The sequence below is a fragment of the Carassius gibelio genome, chromosome B14 (assembly GCF_023724105.1).
Source record: "Carassius gibelio isolate Cgi1373 ecotype wild population from Czech Republic chromosome B14, carGib1.2-hapl.c, whole genome shotgun sequence".
Taxonomy (NCBI): domain Eukaryota; kingdom Metazoa; phylum Chordata; class Actinopteri; order Cypriniformes; family Cyprinidae; genus Carassius; species Carassius gibelio.
In genome coordinates this window covers 25,014,036-25,031,715 of record NC_068409.1, presented here as the reverse complement: position 1 = coordinate 25,031,715, position 17,680 = coordinate 25,014,036, and the positions used below count along the sequence as shown (strand labels likewise).

Here is a 17,680-nt window from a genome sequence, read left to right as displayed (position 1 = left end):
CATTACGAACAAGCTGAAGAACCTTAGGAGAATTTGAACTCTGCCAGGTTTGCTAAGACTGTTGAAAGCATTTTTGAGATGTGCTGAATCAGGAAGTTCACTTTTAGTTGTTTGTAAAATGGTACAACGTGGTACATGTGTTCCCTAAAGAATGGACTTGAAAGAGGGAACATATTTTCAAAGCACTTTCCCTGATGGAAAAAAAAAAGAAACTGTGCTAATCACAGTATATATATATATATATATATATATATATATATATATATATATATATATATATATATATATATAGCCACTAACAATTCAACAAGAACACAGTGGTTACAGAACGTATTTTATTGTAAAGCTATAAGGAAGGAGTACTTACAAGATAGTATTTCTTTGATTTGCTCAGCAAAAATAAAAGACAACATTTTTTTTTTTCTCTTTTCTCTTCCTCATTGTGTTTAACATGCGGATATTGATAAGAACATAATGGAACGAATAAGGGCTAAACTCTTCAAAGCCACTGTTCTGCAAATAACACAAAACTCAGGAAAAAAATAAAACTCATAAAAAGAGACAGTAAAACTTTAAAATAGACCAGAAGCCAGTGGATGGTTATTGATGACATTTTAGACACAGGCTCACCAACCGTGTGCCCCCAACCACTCATCCTTACATATTCTACTTTTAAAAATATTTTACAATTTCAGTTTGTCTTTCAACATTTTTTTTATTTTTTTATTTTTTGTTCTCTAGAAAAAAAAAAAAATAGCCACGTTATAAGCATGTACATAAAACTGTACAAAGAAAACAAGGCATCACAAGCGTTCGATATAAATATAACAAACACTTAGGCTACAAACTTGTACTTCCTGTAATTATCTATTTAAACGGTGGCTGTTCTTCAATTACTTAGTGTAGAGTTTTTAATATTGAAATCATATGAAGGCAGACGCCCATAAACCGCTAAAGCGCTATCGGTTCATTTCAGTGCCAAAGTCATAGTAATGAAGCCGCTCAGCCACCGCTTCACAAAATAAATTACTGATTTAGTTTTTAATCTTTTTCGAGGGGTAGAATGATGCTGTTTACTCTCTACTTCTATTATGCGCAGAGATGCATGGTGAGCCTCATTATGCACGGTGACATTACAACACGATGACATGTTCGTTCATAACTCCTAATACCTGGACAAATGCAGCGGGTGGCTCTGCTCCAAAATGAGTCCATGTGCCAGACAAAGAACTGATTCTTAAGTCACATTGGATTTGATTGATTTCCACGTAATACACGATTCAGCACAAATGAAAGAGCTTACAGTAGGATGAAATTGAACATCAGTCATGAACAGGCCCACACGGAATCTGTGCCGGCAGAAAGCTCCATAGATTTCCACAGAACTGGAACGCCCGTTATTTAAAAAGCCATACACATCCTCCACCCCTCATGTGTTGGTTTATTAAATATTTGGCTAATTTTATAGTGCTTTCAGCTACTAATTAAGCTCTATTTAACCCATTTTACCATGTTCAAATCCATTACACAGAAAAAAATAATAAAAATAAACAGATTCTATCTTGGCCTGATCATAAAGCAGACAAGATCCAAAAATTCCAAAAAAAAAAAAATAAAAAAAAAAAATAAAATCTGTGCTTTAGGTACCAAAAAAGGTGATTGTTTACATTATTTGCTTATGTTCTGCAATACACATCATCATCATCATCATCATCATCATCATCATCATCATCATCATCAAAAAAACAAAAACAAACAAACAACAAAAAAAGTATATTTATAGATCAAATCACCATTCTCAATTTTGCTTTGAGACTGCTAATCAAAGTGTAAAAGCAGGACAATTTTGTATTGTGGATAACAAAACTAATAACTAATGAGTTTGTGTGGAATAGTGCATAACTTAAATCATAAACCTTAAAACTAATGCTTTTGTGTTTGGTATTAAATAACAGCAGTTTAAAGATCTGAATGTCTTTAATTTTCTTAAACAATAAACAAAACCAAAAATACATATTAAAGACAAAAAAACAAAAAAAAAAAAAAAAAAAACGAGAATACATTTTTAGCCACATATTCATTCAGAATTCTATTAACACTGGTCTATTTGATTAAGAAACTACCAAAAAAAGATATAATAAAATATATTGCTGTCTGACTAACAAACTAACAGCTACAGCTGCAGGATGAAAAAGACATGTACTGTCATTCCCCTTATATAATGCTTTTCTTGCTTGTTTTTCACCCTACGCTGTGTATAAGACAAGTTATTTATTTTTCATCAGATTCTCTGCACCACTGTCCAATGTTTCACACAGCAAGAGCCATTTCATTCAATGAGATACAATTTGGCCGTTGAAAATCGTAGTAAAAATCGAAAATGCACGTGTAACGCTTTAAAATTTCTTGCTTTAAAGGCAGTGAACGGATCCCTCCATGCATCTACACAGTTACACAGGTGTGCGAAGACGCACACGTTCACACACACTCCGAGTGATTTGACCTATCAGTATCTGTGACAGTTGCTCTCCGGGGATAAACTCCAGGTTTTCCCAGTGGGAGCGAGAGACTGTCTACCTGTCATGCAGCGTTTGGGGTTCATGCAGCCTGGGCAGCTTCTGTTTGTCACTGCAGAAAACACCTTAAAGGTCAGTAGTCACTGGGATGATTAAAAGAACAGGAAGTTAAATGTGTACAATGAAGCAAGAGTGTCAGTGTTCTCAAATCAACACTTAGACCGAATGAGGTCTTTCAGTATCTCCTCCGGTCTGCCCCAAGGCTGCGACAAGCTCGCAGCATTTGTCCATAGGGGGCATCACAGGGCATGCAAAGACCAAAGACCCTGTCAGATTGGAAATACTTCTTATTTACTTGGTCATTGAAGTTTGGTTTGCCAGTGTTCAAATAAGGGGTCAGCCGTGAACTAAATGAATTCACACACACATAAGGAAGAATCACACCAAATGGAGATATTTATCAAGTATTAAACCCAAAGCACGTAGCAGTGAGAACACTGAATCAACGCCCACACAGAGCAAACGGCTAAATCACCCGAGGTGAATAGTCGGTTATGAGTGGCAACTTAGCTGTGTGACATGGTGTAAACTATAGTGCACTTATTGTGTGTAGCTCAGGCCTCGAATACTCATGATAGCTTTTGCTGACCTGAATCCCAACTGATGCAACCCCTGTTACTATCAGCCTCTATTGACAACAGCCTTATATGAACTTCCTGTAAACTCTTTCTGAATGACCTCGCTTTCAGTTGTGGAAATTAGCGCTTTCAATGAAAGTGCCCCCTGGCGAGCGCCAGTGTGACTTTACGGTGATAGGTTAGCGAGATTTAGACGTTTCTAAGCTTGCTGCAGGAGTCTTATCATGTCATATGTTCAAAGCACATTTTAAACAGAATCGCTGATGTTTTAGAACAGGGGTGCCCAATCATGCTCCTGGCGATCGACTGTCCTACAAAGTTCAGCTCCAACTCTAATTAAACATATCTGCTTTTAATTTTCATGTGGTCCTGAACACCTTAATTGGGTGCTTTAGGTGTGTTTGATTAGGACAGTACAGGACTGGGCATCCCTGTTTAGAATATACTGGACTTGTTGAATACAACTTTAATGTGACAAATATGCCATGATTTTTGAACCCGTCTACCTCTTGTGAGCGTTTGTTTGGACAAGGTCAAACCCACCACAGAGCAGAGCCAAAATCTCTGACAAAACCACACATCTACACAACAGAGTTTGACATGTCTGAAAACGAGTAGGCTATTGCACAGCACATGAACAGGAATTTTTTTTTTTTGTTTTTTTTTTGTGAAAGTCGTTGTTCCTCCCTACGGATGGGATGGGTTGAACAAAACTCTTCCACATGGCAACTCACCTAAAGCCTCAGCTACTAGTAGATAGTCTTTTGAAGAAGTACGAGAGTATTACAGAGGAAAAGTCACAGGGAGAGCTTCCTCTGGGAACTGATGAAGCCTGTCAAATTTGTCCAAAATGGCATCATGCAAACCTGCTTTAATCCATTTTTTTTTCCTTGGATTTTGCCCCAAATTCTGTGTTTGCTTGAGTCCCAAGTAGTAAGACGGCGGAGGCTCAGACTGTAGATTATCTTTAGCATTCCAAGGTCCAAAACTGATGTCCTTCTTTTACTGACAGGGAGGCAAATCCTCTGAGCAATGTCCCTTCTACTATCATCAACAGAAGGAAGCTGTGGCTCCAAGAGTCTGTACAGCTAAATAATAAATCATAGCTGTTCCATCAGATGGGTAGTATTTACAACACTGTACATTAAGAAAAGAGTTTTCTATGAAAAAAGACAAATTTAAGAAACAACTACCCTTCAGAGCTTAAAGAAAGGTGAATGTTTTCTTTTCAGTAAAGTATAAGTGTCAAGAATCTATGTTCCTCTTGGATTGCCAGGATTTGGTTTGCCAGTTCTTCTGGCTCGAGTTCTTGGCTACACACTCACAGAAGAAAAAAAAAAGTACTATTTGGATGTGTTTATGTTTTAAGGTAAGCATATCTACAGTCTGATCATAAGTAATATATATATATATATATATATATATATATATATATATATATATATATATATATATATATATATATATATATATATATATATATAAAATAAAAAAAATCTACAAATAAATCAGAATCAAATAGGAATATAACATTGACATTAAATTATCACAAAGTTCACTTAAAAATTGTCCTTACATTCTTTCATTAGAAGTTTACATGGGGATTGTGTACTTCATTTCATATTCACAAAATGCTTTTCTCTTTTTTTCTGATTATTATCTTCATATCTGTTTGGCTTCCAGAGCCTCTAACAATGCACAGGGCTGTATAAAACCCAGAGGGTTTTAAAGAAGATCTCTAGCTGTTTGGTGTCAGCCATTAGGCTTGTGGCTGAGGGGATTGGAGATGCATGTCGAGATGTCTGTGTATATCGGGGTCTGGTGGTGGGGTAGAATTAGCAGGTGTTTTGACAATGAGGCCTTTTATCCTCTCACAGGCATTGCTGATCACAAGTAAATTGGATCAAATGTGGAATCGAACCTAGGCCGACAGCAGGTGAATCACAGGTAGATTTCTCTTTTGGAACCTTGGCTGGATGGTGTAGTGGCAGGGGCGTAATCGGCTGTCTGACTCAGGGGGATCTCCTCCCTGGGGCAGTCCTTGCCGGAGTCACCACCTGTAGAATAGGCACTGGTGTAGGGAGGCAAAAAGCGAATGCTGGCCACTTTGTTGTTCCCACCTCCGCTCCGCTCCTCTCCGTGAGGCTTAGAGCTGCTGTCAGCCATCAGGTGCTCCTGACCCTCCCTCTCCTGGTAAGGCACGAAGGTGGAGAGCTTGGGCCCGCCCTTGGCACTCTTGGTGCGGTTGGGTGAGGGTTGTCCAGGCATCCAGCAGGAATCCGAATGGCCGTATTCTGTACACTCACGTGTGCATTTTCCCGTCATGGCCACATCAGGCAGAGGCCTCAGATCTGGAACAAAGTAGAATATAATGATCAGTTTTTAAGTTAAGGTAAACATTCAGTTTTCATAATATAATATAATATAATATAATATAATATAATATAATATAATATAATATAATATAATATAATATAATATAATATAATATAATATAATATAATATTTCTGAAATATTACTTACAAAATGCATAAGTAATAGGCATAATACCTATAATATTTACTAAAAAGAGCCAACTTAAATCAGAATCCACTGGTTGAACTATACAATTCACAAAAAATAACCAGTAATTCGTTATTTGTTCAGGAATTGGAAAACACTGATTGCGATGTGTGATTTTAATTTCACAAAAAGAACTGATTCATAAAAGTCATTTGTTCAGGAATCGGAATACACTGGTTGCACCATATGATTTCAGTTCTCAAAAGAAATCAAGCCATAAGAGTCATTTGTTTATTTATTTCTTCTTATTATTATTCTTTTTTTTTAAGTGGTGCAATATTCTATTATGAATTGCCTGATTCCTCTAGTCAACGTTCAAGGAAATTAATCAGCTAATAAAAACAAATTAAAAATGTTCAAATGATAAATTAAACAAATAACACAACACTTTAAATGTAGTCCTACCATTGAAAAGCATAAATTAGTATTGACATCACAATTTTATTGTGAAGCTTTACTTTTGCAGTCAATTAAAGCTGCACAAAAAAAAAAAAACACTCTCCAGCCTATTCTCACCCTTGTTCACTGTAACCAATCAGTGTAATGGATGCTGATCTTCACTATAAAAGGTTGATGAAGCTGGGTGGCATCACAAGAAGCAAAAATAACAGTCTGATCCACAAAGGTCAAACTCTCTGTCTGGAAAATATAAATGCAAAAGCTGAGCCTAACCTTTCCTCTGAAAGTGACATTAGATTAGTTTGATAGTGTGCATGAGAAAAGGGGGCAAGCAGAATGGCAAGCTCTCGAGGGGAAAACATTTATTTCTCTAAATCTCTGAGCTCTATGAAAGGCCTGCGATTTGAGGCACTGGACAACATTATTTTATCCCTGGTATTTGACCATTATAGAACACCATTTACTTTTTATTTATTTTTTACTTTTTAATAGATAGATAGATAGATAGAGCAATAAAACATATGCTAAAAGTCAAACTATATTTGGCCCCTTTTTGCTCTTATATTTCTATTTTACTATCACTTAGGGAAGAATATTCAAAATTGAGGCTCTGACAGACCAATAGAGGCCTTCATCTCTGGCACACAGCACCTGAATCCCTCTCTCTCCTTTTCTTATCTCCTTCCTTCAAGTTGGAGTTAACCTCAGGAGTGTTCCTGCTGAGCCTGAAGCCTGAAGAGCCAGGCCCTGCACCACTGGCCCTATCACCAATCACTCCCAATCCAGCTCCCTAGCATTTCTTTTTTTTTCAGCTAATTAGATTCTGCTGGCCCCTTGTCACCATAATAGAATGGAAATTATTTCCAGATGAGTATCTGACATTTGGTGCTGTCTAAAGTAAAGAGGAGAGATGTGTTAAGTCTGGCCTCCTTGCATTTTTCAGCTCTTCTCTTCTGTGATGGAGGACTGGCACAAGAGATTTGCTTCGTGTCATTTTCATTCAACTGTCATGCCCCAGGGGTGTGATATTAATGGAAATATACATACAAGGTTCAAGCTGTTTTCTCAGGAATTCCATGTCCAATTGTGCAGCTGTCAAAATGTCCATTTGGCCATTTCATTGTAGGTAAGAATGCTTATTTGACATGCCGGTAAAGGATTTTCATATGAAAGAGTCACAATGATTTGATCAAAATGACAGTAATGAATAAGAATAAGCTTTTCGTGTGTAAAAAGGGATGAAAAAAAATCTAATCTATTATTTGGTAACTAAATAAACCCCTGCTATAAATCAGAGGCAATTATTTCCTAATTATCTTTAATTTTATGCAGTTCATGTGTATTCAGAGTAGACACAGGGTTATAAATTGAATATAGATATCAACTGAGGGAAAGCAAGATCAACAACAAATATATATATATAACTAACAGTAGCATATTTTTAGTTGCTGCGTAATATCATTACACCTCCTGCATCCTTGATTATTACGCCGGAATAAGAGTATAGTTCCTTGCCATATCAGCCTAGAAAATCACCACTTTTCATTTTCCGTCTTCTTAATACACAATGTAACTACAGAATAGTCAAGTTTTCAGTAGGAAAAAAAAAAATCTAAACTCAATTTTTGTGCGAGATGTTGACAATTGAATCAGATTCAATAATATATGCTAAGCTATAGCTAAAGTGCTACAGCCAGACCTGGAGATAAGCTGAATGGATTCGAAAATGGTAAAACACAACTGTTTAAATCTAGGGGAGTTGAAAAATGTGCCTATTTTCAAAAACAGTGGAGTGTTCCTGTAAGGTTTCTTGGTTGTCGTTTGACAACTCAAAGTTTCAGCTCACTTCATAGATTTTCTATAGGACTGAGGTCTGGAGACTGGCTAGGCCACTCCATGACCTTTATGTGCTTCCTCTAGAGCTACTGCTTTGTTGTTTTGGTGTCATGTTTTGGGTCATTTTAATGCTGGAATACCCATCCATGACCCTCTTCAGTGTTCTGGCTGAGGGAAGGAGGTCCTCATCCAAGGCTTTACAGTACATGGCTCCGTCCATTTGGCCCTCAATGTGGTGAAGTCGTCTTGTACCCTTAGCAGTAAAACAGACCCAAAGCATAATGTTTTTTTTTTTTTTTTTTTTTTTTTTACGTAGTAGTGTTACCAATGTGTTGCTTGGTGACTGTGGTCCCAACTGCCTCAAAAGGATAGTTCACCTAAAAATTAAAATTTGATCTTTATCTGCGTACCCCCAGGGCATCCAAAATGTAGGTGACTTTGTTTCTTCAGTAGAACACAAACTGATATTTTTAACTGAAACCATTGTAGTCTCTCAGTCTTATAATGTAAGTCGATGGGAATCACTGCTAAAACATGCAATAAAACAAAAAAAGTGGACCATCGACACACCTAACTGAGATTGTAGATAGAGTGTCAATCGTCCATTTGAGAGATATATGGCGGTAGTTCACTTATATGTCTGCGATTCGCCATAAAGCAAGTAGAAGAAGAAGATGCCTCACGCACCTTTGTGAACGCGCTTAAGAGAATGTACTTAAGAGAGTTCGAACAGTTTGCACATTATGTGAATCAGAGATAAAAAAACAATATATAAATACTGTTCAGTTTCTTGCATAAACCAATCCTTTTGTCTTTACACATCAATGTATAGGTACGAGCCGCAGGGTTTAATTTTTTTTTTCTTTTTGTATGTTTTAGCCGTGATTTCCATCCACTTACATTATAAGTGTGACACACTGCAATGGTTTCAGTTAAAAATCTCAGATTGCGTTCTACTGAAGCAACAAAGTCACAAATTCGCCAACATCTTTTGGGTGAACAATCCATTTAAGATCCTTAACAAGCTCCTCCCATGTAGTTCGGGGCTGATCCCTCACCTTTCTCATAATCATCCTTACCCCATGAGGCAAGATCTTGCATGGAGTTCCAGACCGAGGATGATTGATTTGTTGTTTTGTATTTGTTCCACTTCCGAATAATCAAACCAACAGTTTTCTCCTTCTCACCAAGCTTCTCGCTGATGGTCTTTTAGCCCATTCCAGCTTTGTAGCCAGTAGATTTGCTATATATATATATATATATATATATATATATATATATATATATATATATATATATATATATATATATATATATATATATATAATGAATCTACTTTATTAATCTATTAATAATTTAAGAAATAACAATACAATTAATAATAATAATAATAACAATAATAATAATAATAATAATAATGGTCTCCAATCCATGTTGAGGTGTAGTCATTGTAAGAAATCAGTGTTGTAGTCAATAACTCATTGTTTATTTACCCCAGGGTCCTCTAAGCGAATCTCTAATATATGCTGGCTCTTCACATCATTCTACAACAGTTTTAGCCAATCAATTTTCAGCTTTGGCTATGCCTTAAAGCCACACAAGGGAGCCCAACTGCTCTGGCCACAACACACAGGTTGCCCTGGGTGACAGGTGCGGAGAATAGCACTGGGAAAGCCAGCCTTTATTTGACAGTTAACACCAACACTCCAACTATCCCACAATCCCTTGTGTGTGAGAGCTGGCTGATCGTGTGCATGGGTGGAAGCAGACAGGCAGAGTTGATGGAAACCCACACCACCTCGCCTCTTCTCTACCCTTCGTTCCGGTGTCATTCGTTGACATGTCCTCTCCCCCTGACCCCCGTCTGCTTGTATGCAAACCTCGCTAAGACTAATTAAACTTTGGCAGATTAGGACTTTGCCTTGTCAATCTTTATTCATGCTTAAACAAGTTATTACTTTTAGGAAAATTAAATTAGCAAGCCATTAATTAATGGACACGCTGCTTTTGAGATGATAGAAGATGGGGGAAAAAATCAAGTAAAATCTGAAGTAAGGGCTTGAAACGGAACACAAAGTAAAAAGGTAGGTGGGGGGAGGGGGGATTATAAAAAATATATATTTAAAACAGAAACAGAATCCAGAAGGAAAGAAAGGATTAATTGTTGTGAGTTTGTTTAATAATAAAATTCATTGAAATGTACTTACTTTATATTGCTAATATATTGTCATATTCAGTATAATTATTAAGAATTATATTTCATATGTTTTGTATTATTGATATATAGTCAAGTGCAAAACCAGCAACATAACCTATCTGCCTATATGCAAAGTGCAATTACATTGGACAGATGGAGTGCAAAAAAAAAAAAAAAAAAAAACAAGTTCATAAGCAGTGCTGTTTCCTTTGGCTGGGCTAAGAGCGGCTCACAATAACATGTGGTTGGACACAGCAGGAGGACGAAGGAGAGGCACTGCATCTAATGGCAGAACGCAGAAAAGATAGCCAGTAGCCACAACACTAAAGAGTTACATTAGTGAGTAACCACAAAAGCAAGACTCAAACGAGATGTGCAGAAATGCACCACTCACTGTTGCACACAACATATACATTTTTGTTCTGAAAAGCCTCTTATGTAAGTTTGATCTTGTTATGCAAATTCAGGGTTCAGCTATGCACCACAAATAAATCAGGATGACTCTTTATTCAAATGATCTTAAATCAAACAAAGATTCAAACAGTCTTACAACTTTACACTGTTAAACAAGAATTTAACATTTAACACAGAGCAAGACTAAACCAATATATATTCATTAGGGAATCTAATGATTGGGTCAGGCATGCAAGTCCGGCTCCACATTCAAACATTCCTACTTTGCTGGTGGTTTGCTTGTGGAAATCAATGTATTGATGAAGGTTTAAATCTAGACTTCCATTTCCATTGCCATTGTTCCATTGCCAGTTTCAATACATTATGATATACTATATAACACAAAAGATACTGGGTGAATTAATGCAATCACCCACAATTTTCTATGACTTTTTATATAATGCAATTAACACCAAGCACATAAAATGTACAAAGAAGGTAGTTTCATTTTTACGTTACTGTATATAAATTCAGGTCGATTTGTATCTATATTCTGAATAACATTAAATTATTAGTTGTAGAGTGAGGGAAACTATGTAATGTACAGAAATGTTTTGTCTTATTTACCGGTATTTTACAGTATTCCTGAAAATAATGATAAAAATGTGACTCACACCAGTGCACGCCATGTTATTTTTATCTCTTTCAGCACCTCAGTTTTGACCTAGTGTCATTTGTAATAAAATTGTACTTATTTTCTATAATAATAATAATAATAATAATAATAATAATAATAATAAAAACCCTGCAATACAGATTATGTCTGATGACATGAACACATCAAATAAAAATCAATTTTGGGTAACAGCATGTTAAAGCTATAGTTCACCCAAAAATATAAATTTAGTCATTGTTTATTGGTTCCAAACCTGTATGACTTTATTTTATTTCTTTTATTATTATTATTATTATTATTATTTAATTTTTTTCAGTGAATCACATAAAATTATTATTTGAGAAACGTCTCTCTTTTTTTGTCCATACTATTAAAGTTGATGGGTATAATGTTGTTTTTGAAGATCTCTGACTATTATTTTGCAGGCAAAATAGTTATTCCTTTAAAATATATTTTGCTGTGTTCCAAAGAAAACAAAAGTAATACAGGTTTGGAACAAAATGAGGGTGAATAAATGAAACAAATGAATAAACACTTTAGTTTTACACGGAGTGTGTTGTATCCATTCATTTTGTTACATATAGACTTGTTCATGCTTCATGCAGCACTGCATATCAATAGAGTCATAGCTACATAATGGCCAAAGCCTGCTAGGCATACATATAGGTGGCCTTCAATAAGGTGAGCATAAACATCTTTCGAAAGAAAATCAGGTTACAGAGTCCGTTCTTAGTAAATTCCACTTATATCATCTGACTGCAGGTGGACTGAGGGATTTCAAACCTTTAATTCTACTTTATTTCATAGACACAGTTCCTTTTACGTGATGCTGTGTTCATTCCCACCACTCTCACTGGCACAGAGGAGCTGTTTAAACCTCTGCACATTTTTTTCTTCTGCTTACACTCCACAACGCTCTTCGCCAGAGCGTCACATCCCTTTGCCAAAGCTTCACTTATGGACTAAATGAATTTTGAGAGGTGTCAGAGAGTGCCATCGTTCGGACCGTGTCCCATTGGCCTACATCTGTTAAACATGGAACTTATCTGATCCGCAAAAATCAATGTCCTCGCCCGCTGACCAAATTTGCTCTCCCGACTCTGCCAGCCGAGGGAAGGGACGTGTGTCATTTTGCAAACCTCCACATGTTGGCACGCTGTGTTTCAGTATGCATCAGCTGCATAGAATCTCCTCCTGGCTTAGGAAGATAAGCACATGGAGAAAGGCTGTAGCCCGCGGCTAAATCAACTAGGGTAAGCTGCATAACATCTTCCACTCATGAATGTTTTAAAGTTGAGTTTGTCTGTGCACAAGCTGAATCATTGAAGATGAAGCAAGGGTGTAGCGTTTGATTGTGCTGAAGGCCTAAACAACTGCCTGTGAAGAAGAAAAGCGAACAAAAAAGCCTTCTGTAGGCTTGATACGGACAAATGGATAGATTAAAAAGGAGCAAACTCAACTGATCAGTGTCCATAGGCCATCACAGCACCCTGAGTCTTCGTTAAAATTGCAGTGAACTTACATCATTGTTGATTCAAGAATGCTTTGGAATTATTTTGGTACATTGCAAGTTCTTGGACTCGTTTCCACAGCGATCATTGATTCGTAAAACATCATGCTTTTAGCTAGAATAAGACTTCATCGCTGCACAGGAATCCAGCCTGACTGGAAAAGCCTAATGAAATTAGCCAGTCCACTGACAAGTGCGACCAGACTTCAGTTTAATTTTAGAGGTGTGATAGTGATTGGTCCGAGTTAATTTTTGTTACAAGAGTATTTCAACGAACTATGCTCTATTCCAAGTTTCATTGTGCCATAGAAAATGAATAACTGTAATTATGGCTTATGTCTAAATGACTTTTGACAGAGGGGGAGAGAACACCGCTATAAATATAAAAGTCTGCCATTAGCACAGCCTCCCACACCTTTCATTGTCTTTCCCTTACCCTCTTTCTTACCATCATGAGCATGAAATCAGCATATTAGTATGATTTTGAAAGGATCACGAGACTCTTAAGGCTAGAGTCATTTCTGCTGACAAAAAAAAAAAAAAAAAAAAAAAACCTTTTAAAATATATTAAATTAGAAAACAATTCTTCAAAATTGTAAAAATATTTCACTATTGTTTTAACTTTATTTTTCAGCAAATAAATACAGCCTCAGTGAGCATAAGAGACTTCTTTAAAAAACATAAAAATATATAAATACTAACCTCATACTTTTGAACGATATTGTAGTTGGACATACAATGGATGATGAACTGACATAATAATACTTAAAAACGTGGCTAAAAGTAGTCAATCATGTAGAATATGTAAATTAATCGCAATCAATCATTCCACTCAATCCAGTATACACAAGCAAAAACATTAACTGCTCCAGTAGTTCAGGAACATTCCATACTATGGAATTTGCATAAGGGTCAAAGTATTATTATTATTGTCATTATTATTATTTAAACTATTATACACTAAATTAACAGGTCTACTAAAACGAAGAAAAATCTTTCAGCAACACCCCTGCAAAAATTAGATCTCACTAGAAACATACTCACAGGCAAATGTCATGCTGGACAAAAATATTTCCATTATTAATGAAGAAGAACTGAGGGAAACAGAAGAAAGAAATGTAGAATAAGAGAGAATTTATTTTTGAGGAAGGATTCTCGCTTCTCCCTCCAGAAATCAGTGGAGGAAAGCTTCAATCATACTACAAAAGTGAATAAATGTATGGCTGGAGTGAGCTGCCCTCAGGCCTGCGCTCTCTCCCGTCTCAATAAGCTTTTAGGACCACAGTCGAGAGAGAAGCGCATAACTGAGATGAGCTGAATTCTTGAGGACAGCAGCCGGCTTTAATTTAAGAGAAACAAGCACACACATCTACATGCTCACAAACTCTGGGGAAAGATATTCTGCCTTATCTGCCATCATTAGAGACCTTTGATTTCTCTTTGAAAAGAACAGCAATATTTATGGTTTGGGGTGATTCATATTATAATATGGAGAAAAGGAAGGATGGTGGAGAATGTGGGATAAATATGGATATCCCCTATCCAGTATATTCCTTCCAACCAAGCAAAAATATTGAGCTTATTCCCATTAAATATCCCTGTTTGATTCTAGAAGAAAGTGGGCGAATGAGAAAAGCATTCCAAAATTCACAATATTAGAACAAAAAAAGAGCAAGAATAGCCACCCAAAACGGGGAAAACAAAACAACAACAAAAGAGCTCAACTGAATGGCAATGATCCTGGTTATCTCTTCAAAGCAAAGAGGCAGGAGTTTAAAGACACTAAGTTCATTTTTGCAGATGTGTTTTTTCCTGGCAGTTTTACTTTGAAGAGTAGACAGAGATTTGTTTGCACATTTCCTTTATCATGAAGCCATCTCTCTGTCAGAGCCATCTCTCTGTCAAAGCCATCACTCTGTGAGTCTCAGACCTGTGTCCATATTATACGCAAAGTGGCATGCATTTAATTCTGTGCCTATATTAAGAGCTTATTCACATTGCCTCCTTCAGTAGAGTGATTCTGCATAACAGAAGCATTCGCATATGTAAGTACAGATTCGCTACGGACCCTATTTTAACCCCACATATTGAGCTGATCTCTGCAGAAATTACAGTGAAAAACCTATTTATCAACATAATCTTTTACATTAAAGGTTGAGTAAAAATAAAATACTGGAGCCAACTACTCACTCATTGTCTGAGAAAAAAAAAAAAAAAATCCTACAGGTTTGGAAGATATGAGGTTGAGTAAATAATTACTTTTTTTTAATTCTGGGGGTAACTATCCATTTAAGATGTAGATTATATTCTAAAAGTCTTCATTGTGGAGTGTTATAATGATATATATGTATCTTCTGCATCTTTGCTCTTTGCTTTGAATAGATAACCAGGATCATTGCCATTCAGTTGAGACGTCTGTTATTCAGTTGCTCTTTTGTTGTTGTTGTGTTTTCCCCCTGTATTTGGTGGCCATTATTGGTATTTTTTATTGTAATATTGTGCATTTTGTAATGATTATCGGACTCGCCCTAATTTATTTTATTCTTTTAGAATCAAAAAGGGATATTTACTGGGAAAAAGCTCAAACTTTTTGTTTGGTTGAAATATATATATATATATATATATATATATATATATATATATATATATATATATATATATATATATATATATATATATATATATATATATATATTGCTTCCAGTGCAAACAGACTCAAGGCGTTATGATACAATGCATCCCAACAGATTATCGATAGCTTCTAGTGTAGATATGAGAGAGGACAGATGAGAGAGGAAAACACAAGTGTCAGGAGGGAAAAGCTGACAAATGCACATTAAAAGTTGCTCATTTTCACATACCAGCGCACACTCAGAGATTGACTCTGGTAGTTGCTGTTGAGTGTCATATTGCTGAGTGTGTTTCCATAATGCTGTCTTTCTTTCTGTCTGTCAAAAACCTCGAAGGAAAAATAGTCGCGTATGAGGTCAGAGGTGGGGTCATTCAGAATGCCAAAATGTCACGGCACTGCCTTCCCTGAGCCCTGGTGCCTGTAAGCATGTGTGTGTGTGTGTGTGTGTGTGTGTGTGTGTGTGTTTAAAGTGTGTGCAAAAGAGTCATGAAACCACAGGAAGCTTTGGGCGCACTTACAAAAAGTGTTGGTTTGTGAATATGAGATTAGATCACCAGAAGGGTGACGTGTTTGTGTGTGTGTGTGTGAGAGAGAGAGAGAGAGAGTGTGTGTGTGTGTAACCTGCATGCAAACATATGGCTGTCGGACATCTTGTTTTGAGAGAGACCATATGCTGGTTTTGGACATAATGAGCCTCTTTCCTCTCTTTTTCTACAGCACAGCATACACAGTCTCTCATACACACACAGGATTACTATTCTACAGTATCTAGGGAGCCAACATCTATCCCTCCTCCACAGAGAGTAAGCTACTCTTATCTTAGCAGGTCAGGGATGCACAGGCTGCGATATATCCCAGACATTCACCTTATATTGATCTGCCAACCCAGCATCCTCCTCTTTCTTTAGCTTTCCCAATGGAACACTCAAACTCTCCAGAACACAGATGAGGAACCCTTACCATGGTAATAGTATTTTCCCCTCAAAAACCTCAAAAACAATAGTTGCTACTGTTTATTTTAATATATGAAACAATGAAACAAATGTAATAAAATAGTTTCTTGCATCACACTTAGATTGGTACATTAGTTAGTCAATTTATCAAATATTATTGCAATTTTTTATTTTAACTGCTCACACAAACTCAAAGTCTTTAGGATTGACTGTCCATACTGCCATTCAGTAAGTGTTAAAACCGGATCCGTTTGCTCAGCAAAGTCGACATGCAGTATATCTACATTGGCGGATATGGTAATGATGTAAGCGTCAGCACAATTCCGAGAGACTTTCTCATGAAACAACTGAGAGTAGCTGTCACTGTCAGGCTGTCAGAAGGCAAACAGGACAGAAAGCTGAAAGTTTTTCCTGTGCTTACATATATGATGACAACTTGCTGTGGTGCTGAACTCAGAATGTGGATGAGAGAATCTCAGGAACAGGAACATTTTACATCATTCATGCATATATTGTGTCCCAAACTGCTGACATGCTTGTTCATTCCTATAGTGAATATCATGTAGTTCCCAATATGAGGGAAAAAAATGAGGGATAATGAGTGTATTTGAGTATATCTCAGACAATAATTTGCATGTTGCATGGTTGCATGTTCTGGGTGGCAAGAATGGTTACTTACAATCCATTCAGAATCTTTTAATAAACAAGCAAACATACAGATGTAGTTTTTGTAAAATCGAATGATTTTTTTTTTTTTTCCCCACACACAAGTGGGTGTTTGTTTACTAAATGATTCACCGTTTTTGAATGAATTGGTTGAGTGAAATATTCAATTAATCACTCTTAAAAAATTAATAAAATAATAAACTCTTCATCAGATTTGAGGCTAAAAATATAAAGTGTAATAAACAAAGATAAAATGTGTTAGATAAGTAGTGTTTTGTTTGAAGAGGCCCTTGACCTTACAAACAGCGTCTGAAACCCAAGGGCATGAAACAAAACCACAATAACTACTATAATGTTCTCACTAAATCTACATCCAGTGCTGAGACAAGAGGAACCAGCTATTCTCTCATTAATTTAATCGTCAGGAAGCTGGGCTGTGATGCTTTATGCCGCTGTTGTTTAGGAGAACATATTAAAACAGTCGGCTTCCCTTCCTGCCTATAAGAGTGCAGTCATGCGGATAAGTTTTGACCTTTTTGAACAATTCTTCCCCTCAATGGGACACGTTCAGCTTTCAGAACTGCAATATGATTGTTTTGTTTGCTACACTGCTGTGTGATGTCTCTGTTGTTATCCTTCTCTTGTTGTTGTTCTTATTCGCACTCTCTTTTCCTCTCCCTCTCTCTCTCTCTCTCTCTCTC

At 36.5% G+C, this 17,680-nt stretch overlaps 1 protein-coding gene across 3 annotated transcripts in view; it reads right to left on the bottom strand.

Moving 5' to 3' along the window:
- Positions 1-321: 321 nt before the first annotated feature.
- The window catches only part of pcdh1b (protocadherin 1b), a 153,336-nt gene continuing 135,977 nt past the window's right edge, over positions 322-17,680 (bottom strand). For 2 of the 3 annotated variants that reach the window (XM_052574191.1, XM_052574192.1), the window contains exon 5: positions 4,696-5,505. In XM_052574191.1, coding sequence (XP_052430151.1) covers positions 5,096-5,505 — 410 coding nt within the window. In that variant the 3' untranslated portion in view covers positions 4,696-5,095. Of the gene's footprint in view, positions 5,506-17,680 lie in introns of all 3 variants that reach the window. The other variant, XM_052574193.1, reaches the window with a different exon arrangement.